Consider the following 10,000-nt stretch of genomic DNA (forward strand, 5'->3'; position numbering starts at 1 on the left):
ACATAAACACACACACATAAGCACACACACACACACACACACACACACACACACACACACACACACACACACACACACAGACCCCCACACAAAAGTATAAACACATAAACACACACACAAAACAAATGCAGAGCTCATTGAGGACCATGTATGTCATGCTACCTTATACACGCTACCTGAGACATACCGGTGACCTAAAAACACATCTGCAGTTGAAACACACAAACACACACACACACACACACACACAGCCTTACCAGTAGGTCCCGAAGCCGTGCATCTTCCCCTCCTTGCAGTGTCCCTGGTAGTGGTCAGTCTTGTTTGAGTTTTTATTGGGTATGACAAAATCTCCAAACCTGCAGGTTTCCACAGACACACAAAATCATAATCAACAATGATAAGGAGATCTTTTAATTTACTTGATCTGTAGAGCTCCATAAAATCATGGGGAAAAAATGAAGAATTAACCAACTGTTTTAACACAGAATTAGAAGAGGAGATTAAAATAACTGTGGGGCTAAAGCTACAGCTACAATGGCTATCCCATGATGTAGTTCAGCATAAAGGAATTAAACCTGTGAGGTAAAATCGAAAGCTCAAGCTAAAGTTAAAGTTACAGTGGCTAGCCCATGATGTAGTTTGGGATACAGGAATTAAACCTGTGAGGTAAAATTATTTACTGACCCGTCCTCCTGTCCCTGCTTAAACATCCCAATGTAGACGCGTCCATCCGGCCACCTCAGAGTTCCTCTGTGGGGACATCAGGAGAGAGATTAAAGAGGACGCCTCATACATCAGGACATCAGGAGAGAGATTAAAGAGGACGCCTCATACATCAGGACATCAGGAGAGAGATTAAAGAGGACGCCTCATACATCAGGACATCAGGAGAGAGATTAAAGAGGACGCCTCAGAGTTCCTCTGTGGGGACATCAGGAGAGAGATTAAAGAGGACGCCTCATACATCAGGACATCAGGAGAGAGATTAAAGAGGACGCCTCATACATCAGGACATCAGGAGAGAGATTAAAGAGGACGCCTCATAGTTCCTCTGTGGGGACATCAGGAGAGAGATTAAAGAGGACGCCTCATACATCAGGACATCAGGAGAGATTAAAGAGGACGCCTCATACATCAGGACGTCAGGAGAGAGATTAAAGAGGACGCCTCATACATCAGGACATCAGGAGAGAGATTAAAGAGAACGCCTCATACGTTAGGACATCAGGAGAGATTAAAGAGGACGCCTCATACATCAGGACATCAGGAGAGACATTAAAGAGGACGCCTTATAGTGCCATGGATGAGTTCTTTAGCAGTAAAACATTAGGTAACTATAGCATACAGACATCATGAATGCTACTATGTAAAGCTATTTAGTCAGGCAAACCCATTAAAGTATAGGGTAAAGCCATGCCAGATCTACATCCTGGAGGCACTAAACTGTGTACCACCTCTTTTAGACGTCTGAGCTTCTGGCAAACCTAGAGAGTGGAATGGAGCGGGGATTGTGTTTCCACATTCTTCACATTTCTGGCATTCTTAATGAAGGCACACTGCTCCCAGAGACAGAGCATCAGCGTGCAGGAGTGTGGAGATGAGAGACAGAGAGACAGAGAGATAGAGGGACAGAGAGACAGAGGGACAGAGAGACAGAGGGACAGAGAGAACACACAGAACAAACAGCTAGAGGACCATGAGGAGGAGTTCGCTGAATTTGACAAAAAAGTTTGATTAGAATAGCGGAATGTGCTTCTATTCTTTATTATTTTCTTAATCTTTGATACATGCACCCTTCTACGGAATATAAGCATACTTCAAGTTCCTCAGAATATCTATATACATAAAAAAAAACACATTTCGTCATAAAGTCTCTCTTCTGAAGGAACATAAGGATAACTGACACCACACAGCAGTCTACTGAGGCTAGTAGGTCCTGTACCTGCCGTGCGGTTTGCCACATAGCCAGCGCCCCTCGTAGGTCGCGTCCTTGTACCGCCCCTCCTTGCTGAAGGTGTGTGTGGCCGTTCGGGACATCCGCGGCTCTGCTCGTTGACCCCCGCTTGACCCCAAGCCTAGAACTGACCCTGTGACCTTGGCATCAATCTCGGCTTCCAGAAGCTTCTCCACGGCCTGGTTTATGGAGCGAAGCCAGCTGGCCTAAGGGGACGCAGCAGACATGGAGTGACTGTAGAGGAAGCAGCACAAACACTAACAACACTACTGGATAATCTGACACTCAAGAGAGTGAGTGATTCTGGAAGTCTGATCCTCCACCCACAAGAGAGAGAGAGAGAGAGAGACACACAGCTACCCACACATACATGAATGAACACACACACACACACACACACACACACACACACACACACACACACACACACACACACACACACACACACACACACTCACACACAGTTAGTGATAGTTTATACCTTTTCAGCAGGAGAAGAGGCCAAAGCTGTGAAACTGTCCTCAGGTGTTGTAAACTTCAGGCCAAACCTGACCACACACACACACACACACACACACACAAAAATAATTAACAAAAAAAATGATAACATAAACCACAACAGCAATAAATGCACAAAAAAAAGAACATGATAGAAATAACAGAAGAGCACTGAGAACTGTAGAGCCTGCAGAATAAGCACAAGCCTGAAATAACACAGGAAACCTGACATAGAATGATTCCTCTCTTTGATTAGGGGAATTCATATTATTATGACCATTAGATTACAACACGCTGGTAACGCTAATATCAGATTATTATGACCATTTGATTACAACACACTGGTAATGCTTTTCATACCCCACAGCAAGCCAAAAATGGTTTGAAATAATATTCAGGTTTATTACTTTGTGAATGATCCAGGTAGCGTTCAGGTATATTACTATGCGAATGATCCAGGTAGCGTTCAGGTGTATTACTATGTGAATGATCCAGGTAGCGTTCAGGTGTATTACTATATGAATGATCCAGGTAGCGTTCAGGTATATTACTATGCGAATGATCCAGGTAGCGTTCAGGTATATTACTATGCGAATGATCCAGGTAGCGTTCAGGTATATTACTATGCGAATGATCCAGGTAGCGTTCAGGTATATTACTATGCGAATGATCCAGGTAGCGTTCAGGTTTATTACTATGCGAATGATCCAGGTAGAGAGATCCAAGGGGTGAGGCCTGGAAGGGCGTCCTGCCTCTCTATAAACCCTATGGCGTCTCACTGACAGCGGAGTCAATACGAAGACAAACTGCCCTCACACAGACAGAAGCACCTAGTTCCCAGGTAGTACTCTACACCATACGGGCTACAGATTAGGCTGTGAATAAGGCTGTTAATGATTACATTAAACACATGCTACAGCTACAGCTGTGAATAAGGCTGTTAATGATTACATTAAACACATGCCTGCCCACGCCCAGAGCCAACACAGGATCAGGCCCTCCATTCTCTGCCTGGTGCTTCCCAGAGAGTAGCCTCTGCTACTAGACTGGTGCTTCCCAGAGAGTAGCCTGGGTATTCATAGATGTAGCTCAGCTGACGTTAAGGGTTAGGAAAGGGCCAATCTGACATTTCCAGGGGTTTATACTGTAGATTACGCCATTTAAAAGTGATAAAGGGTTTAGTATGTTTAACCATAACTAGAGTTGAGACAGGGGTCTAAACCCCATGCATAACCATCCAGTGGACCCTATGCATAACCATACAATGGACCCTATGCATATCCATAACCATACATGGACCCTATGAATAACCATAATCATAAATGGACCCTATGCATATCCATAACCATACATGGACCCTATGCATAACCATAATCATATAGTGTGACCCTGTGCATAACCATAATCATTTAGTGGACCCTATGCATAACCATAATCATATATGGACCCTATGAATAACCATAATCATATATGGACCCTATGCATAACCATAATCATATATGGACCCTATGCATAACCATAATCATATATGGACCCTATGAATAACCATACAGTGTGAACGCAGAGAAAGACTCACAGCTCATCGTCCTCCTCAGAGAGAGGCTCGATCCACAGGGTGGCCAGGGGGTAGATGTGGTAAGAAGAGAACTGTAAATGACACACACACACACACACACACACACACACACACACACACACACACACACACACACACACACACACACACACACACACAAAGGCAAAGGGTCAACACATCACACATGACATAAACCCATCTTTCACCAAAACACACATATGTGTGTGTGGACTTCAGGCTACTAAAGCTTTCTTGCCCATGCCTTTAGAGTGGCACGTCTGAAGGAGGAGACTTCACACAACAGCATGCACACACACACACACACACACACACACACACACACACACACACACACACACACACACACACACACACACACACACACACACACACACACACACAGAGAACTGATACTGGAATATACGCACACACACACACACACACACACACACACACACACACACACACACACACACAGAGAACTGATACTGGAATATACGCACACACACACACACACACACACACACACACACACACACACACACACACACACACACACACACACACACACACACACACAGAGAAGCTGTGTGTGTGTGTGTGTGTGTGTGTGTGTGTGTGTGTGTGTGTGTGTGTGTGTGTGTGTGCGTATATTCCAGCATCAGTTCCCTACTATTGCAAACACTCTCATGTGATGCTGCATATCCACACTGCATACGCTCATCGTCTCACATGAACACACAGTCAGACACACACACACACACACACACACATACACAAACACACACACACACACTGTTGTGCAAACCTGTACACACGCTGTAAGCTCTAGTCTCTTAGAGTGTGACAGCTTGTGACAGCTGTGTGACAGAGTGTTTTAGAACGCTATAGACATGAAACCTCATCAACAACCAAACTCATTCACTCAGATCCAGATTGACTTCCAGATTCTGGAAGTCTGATCCTCCACCCACAAGAGAGAGAGAGAGAGACACACACACACACACACACACAAACATGAATGAATGCACACACACACACACACACACACACACACACACACACACACACACACACACACACACACACACAGACACACAGACACACACACACACACACACACACAGACACACACACACACACACACACACACACACACACACACACACACAGACACACAAACACACACATCAAAGAACGAAACACTCTGGCTGAGGAAGAGAGAGACCGGTAGAAACAAACCCTTCAAAAGCATGGAAGCAGAGAGTCTTGTGAGATATATATGGACAGGTTGAGGGGTAGAAAGAGAAAGAGAGAGAGAGAGAGAGAGAGAGATACAAAAAGAAAGAGATACAGAAAAAGAAAGAGTGTGATGAAGAAAGATAGATATAGAAAAAGAGAGAGAGAGATAAAAGAAAGAGAACGAGAGAGAGAATGATGAAGATAGATATATAAAGAGAGATAAAGAAAGAAAAAAAAGAGAGAGATAAAAGAAAGAGAGAAAGAGAGGACGATGAAGAAAGATGGATATAGAAAGAGAGAGAGAGATAAAGAAAGAGAAAGAGAGAGAGAGGACGATGAAGAAAGATGGATATAGAAAGAGAGAGAGAGATAAAGAAAGAGAAAGAGAGAGAGAGGACGATGAAGAAAGATGGATATAGAAAGAGAGAGAGAGATAAAGAAAGAGAAAGAGAGAGAGAGGACGATGAAGAAAGATGGATATAGAAAGAGAGAGAGAGATAAAGAAAGAGAAAGAGAGAGAGACAGATAAAGAAAGAGAAAGGTTGAATGGCAGAGAGGGAGAGGACTAGAAAAGGAGGGAGATGCTTAAAGGCACTGAGAGAGATGTATGGGAGTGTGAAGAGGTAAGCGGGTGGGGTGTGTCACTGTAAGAGGAAAGCTCTTGTTTTAGGGAGTGGATCAGCCTGTCATCAACTTTAAGCTCCAGGCACAGAACAAAGGCTTTGGAGGATTGCAACCGAAAGAGGCAACAGAAGTCACCTTTGTGTGTACGAACACCACATATAAGACTATAGATATAACACTATACATAAAACCCTACACATATAACCCTACACATATAACCCTACACATATAAAACTTTACATATAACACTATACATATAACCCTACACATATAACACTACACATATAACACTATAGATATAACACTATACATATAACCCTACACATATAACCCTACACATATAACACTATACATATAAAACTACACATACACTGCATATAAGTGCTTTGTTCTGCTCTGTCCTGAAATAAACACTTTAAGAGCTTAAAGTCACACTTCTATGCACAATAATGTCCTTAATAGACACACCTGTAGTGCTGAAGCTAGTTATGCTGCTCTGTCTGAGGCAAATAACAGCTACCTGTGCCACACCTGACCCCATTACGGATACCTGTGGTTCACTATGGATACCTGTGGTTCACTATGGATACCTGAGGTTCACCACGGATACCTGTGGTTCACTATGGATACCTGAGGTTCACTATGGATACCTGAGGTTCACTATGGATACCTGAGGTTCAGCATATACAAGGAACAAGCACACTGACTTCACTATGGATACCTGAGGTTCAGGGACACTGACTTGGAATCAGAATACAAATGCATATACCTATAACTAACCTGAAGGGCAATTCTGCATATATAACTAACCTGAAGGACAATTCTGCATATATAACTAACCTGAAGGACAATTCTGCATATATAACTAACCTGAAGGACAAATCTGCATATATAACTAACCTGAAGGACAAATCTGCCTTAATAAATCAAATCATGACTGAACAGCATTAATAACACAGTAGGGTTCACTCCAATCATTAGGCTCTCTATGTCTACCAGTAGACATCACATACATCATGACCCCATCCATCAGTGTTTCAGAGTATTAGTTACGTCACAACAGAACAGTGAGCCAGGTGAGTCACGCACACACACACACACACACACACACACACACACACACACACACACACACACACACACACACACACACACACACACACACACATACACACACACACAGGTGGGGAGCAAAACAAACACAGTAGCACTAGGGAGGCAGACAATGAGAGACAGAGAGAGAACTAGAAGGTAAAAAAACACAGCAAAACTGTGTGTGTGCATGCGTGTGTGTGTAGGAGAGAAAGTGTGAAAGAAAGAAAGAGAGAGAGAGAGAGAGAGAAATAGAAGGTAAAAAACACAGCAAAACTGTGTGTGTGCATGCGTATGTGTGTAAGAGAGAAAGTGTGAAAGTGTGAAAGAAAGAAAGAAAGAGAGAGAGAGAGAGAGAGAGAGAGCGAGAGAGAGAGAGAGAGAATGAGAGAAAGACAGAGAGCATGTAATCACCGCTCCTGGCTGTCAGACTTAATCCAGAAACCCTAATCCACCGCCCAGAGGTAAGTAAACAAGTAGACAATGTCTACTGTGTGTGTGTGTGTGTGTGTGTGTGTGTGTGTGTGTGTGTGAGAGAGAGACAGGGAGAGGTGGGTAGAAATAGACAACAGGTATAGATACAGAGGCAGAGTGAAAACAACATGAGCACGAATGATACTGAAGAGAAGTGAAAGAAAATAAAGAAAGAGGGAGAGACAGAGAAGGTATTGGCACACGCATGCACGCACGCACACACACACACACACACACACACAGACACACGCACGCACACACATGCTACACTTAGTTGTTGGGAAGTACTGTTTGGATGTTGAAAGAGTATGTGGTGGTTGGTGTATGTGTGTTAGTGCGTGTGTGTTTGTTTTAGTTGTTTGAAGTGTGTTATCAGTTTAGGGAGGAGACCAGTTAAGCTTCGGTGAGCAGTAGAGAATGGTTTCACAGCCAGAAGACGAAGGAAGTCAACACCCCAAGTCAAGGCGGGGAGGGGAGGGAAGGGGGTGGGGGGGGAGAGAAAACCAAACTCCTCAAGTGTACTTACAAACTTCTTAGATGGAATGTTACCCTAAAAAAGGACACGTCCACACAAAACCATTAACACACAAGATCAAATCCATACAATCTTTAAACGCAAAAGTCAAATGTCAGCAAAAGAAAACGTCTGCATTTGTCAGTTTTGTGTGTGTGAATGTGCATGAACAGGTCACTGTGTGTGCGTGTGTATGTGTGTGTGCGTGTGTGTGTTTCTGTCTGTGTGTGTGTGTGTGTGTGTGTGTGTGTGTGTGTGCGTGTGATTCTGTGTGTGCTTATGTATATGTGCATGTGTATATGTGCGTGTTTATATGTGTGTGTGTGTGTGTGTGTGTGTGTGTGTGTGTGTGTGTGTGTGTGTGTGTGTGTGTGTGTGTGTGTGTGAGCGCGCATGTACCTGTGTGTGCACCAGTGCGTTGTTGAAGAGGATGAAGCGGTTGACAGAGAAGCGGGCGGCGTTCTGGAGGGTAAGGGCTTTATTGTTACTCTGACACACCAACCGTCGACTTGCAGTCCGCAAAGCATCCTGGGTAAAGAGGGAGGGGGTTTAAATCGCCTCAGGGCCCGACACTCCCTAGGACACTCCCTGGGCTCCTGACATATCTCTAAGTTCCATGTTCCATGTTCCATGTTCCATGTTCTATGTTCCATGTTCCATGTTCCATGTTCCATGTTCTATGTTCTATGTTCTATGTTCTGTGTCTCCAGCCCACCCCTGCACACTTCCTTATCAGATAGCACAGGTCACAGGTTTCTGCTTTTGTGGACAGAGTCTACAAGTGTGTGTTTACCATTCATATCGACTAATAAGGACATTCCAAAGAAAAAAAAAAAGGGAAGGCTTTCTCCCCGACACTGGAGCATAACACAAGAGAGGCGTATCCTGCCTGTGATCTGATTCAGTGAACTGTGACGTGTATTGGGCAACACAGCTTTGTAAAGCCACACAGAGGAACAACAGAGCAAGAATGGGATTTCTGGCCGTGAACATTCATTGTGAAAGTGGTGTCAAAGTGATGTTTCTCAGTAATCCTGAGGTGTCCTTGAGTGATGCTTGGGTGTTGCTAGGGTGTCGCTAGGGTGATGCTAGGGTGTCGCTAGGGTGTCGCTAGGGTGTCACTAGGGTGTTGCTAGGGTGTCGTTGACAGGGTGTCACTCACGGTGGCCTTGACTGGCAGACTCCTCCAGAAGTCCAGCGTCTTCTCAGCCTCCTTCCTCTGCTTGAGCAGCTGCAGGGCCACAGCCTCATACCGAGAGCAGCCCTCGTCCAGGAGAGAGTACTCCTCAGACTCCTGGAGGTGCAACAGGTTTTACCACCATCATCATTAATAACATCATCACCACCACCATCATCATCATCACTATCGTCATTTTCATCATCACTATCGTCAACATCGCTATCATCATCATCGCTATGTCATCGCTATGAACACATTCATTACCGTTGTTACCATCATCATTATCAGCATCGGTTACCAGCATCATTTCATCACATATGTAATCACCACGACTCCCAATAACCATAACCTTCATCACCAATGTAATACTTATGGCCATCATCATGGGAGTTGAAGACACACTATTAAAGTACTGTAGTCTGTTGCCAGAGATGATATTATTATTAGCACTAATTAGTGTCTGTGACTCACTGACCACATGGAAGCAGGTGGCCAGCTTGAGCAGCAGACGGCTGTACTGATGCATGTGTCTCACGGGCAGGTAGAGCAGGGACTGCAGTAGCCCAGAACCGGAACTGGAACCGGAACCGGAACCGGAACTAGAATCAGGAGAAGAACCTTTCTCTCTGGACCCAGAGAGCTGCTCGAGAACCTCCAGCTTCTTCCCAAAACACTCCCTAAAAGGGCAGAGAGAAGAAGAGAAATACAAACAAATGCCTCATGCACACTCACCCTTCAGCGAGTACCATCACACCAGTGGGTTTAGAAGGTTCTAGAATGAACATTCTAAAGAATATATGGGACCATCAAATATAACGTGGAATTTTAGAATCTTAGATACATTGT

The 10,000-nt window shown here is 44.2% G+C and overlaps 1 protein-coding gene across 1 annotated transcript in view; it reads right to left on the bottom strand.

Annotated features, from left to right (window-relative positions):
• Positions 1 to 10,000, bottom strand: part of LOC105895428 (alsin-like) — a 31,884-nt gene that overhangs the window by 9,687 nt on the left and 12,197 nt on the right. The window contains exons 14-21 of the mRNA XM_031581581.2: positions 9,630 to 9,831; positions 9,137 to 9,268; positions 8,374 to 8,502; positions 4,029 to 4,099; positions 2,436 to 2,502; positions 1,943 to 2,160; positions 685 to 750; positions 258 to 356 (exon numbers count right to left, since the gene is read on the bottom strand). Of these exons, the coding sequence (XP_031437441.1) occupies positions 258 to 356; positions 685 to 750; positions 1,943 to 2,160; positions 2,436 to 2,502; positions 4,029 to 4,099; positions 8,374 to 8,502; positions 9,137 to 9,268; positions 9,630 to 9,831 (984 nt within the window). The remainder of the gene's footprint in view (positions 1 to 257; positions 357 to 684; positions 751 to 1,942; positions 2,161 to 2,435; positions 2,503 to 4,028; positions 4,100 to 8,373; positions 8,503 to 9,136; positions 9,269 to 9,629; positions 9,832 to 10,000) is intronic.

This window comes from Clupea harengus, chromosome 2 (assembly GCF_900700415.2).
Source record: "Clupea harengus chromosome 2, Ch_v2.0.2, whole genome shotgun sequence".
Taxonomy (NCBI): Eukaryota; Metazoa; Chordata; class Actinopteri; order Clupeiformes; family Clupeidae; genus Clupea; species Clupea harengus.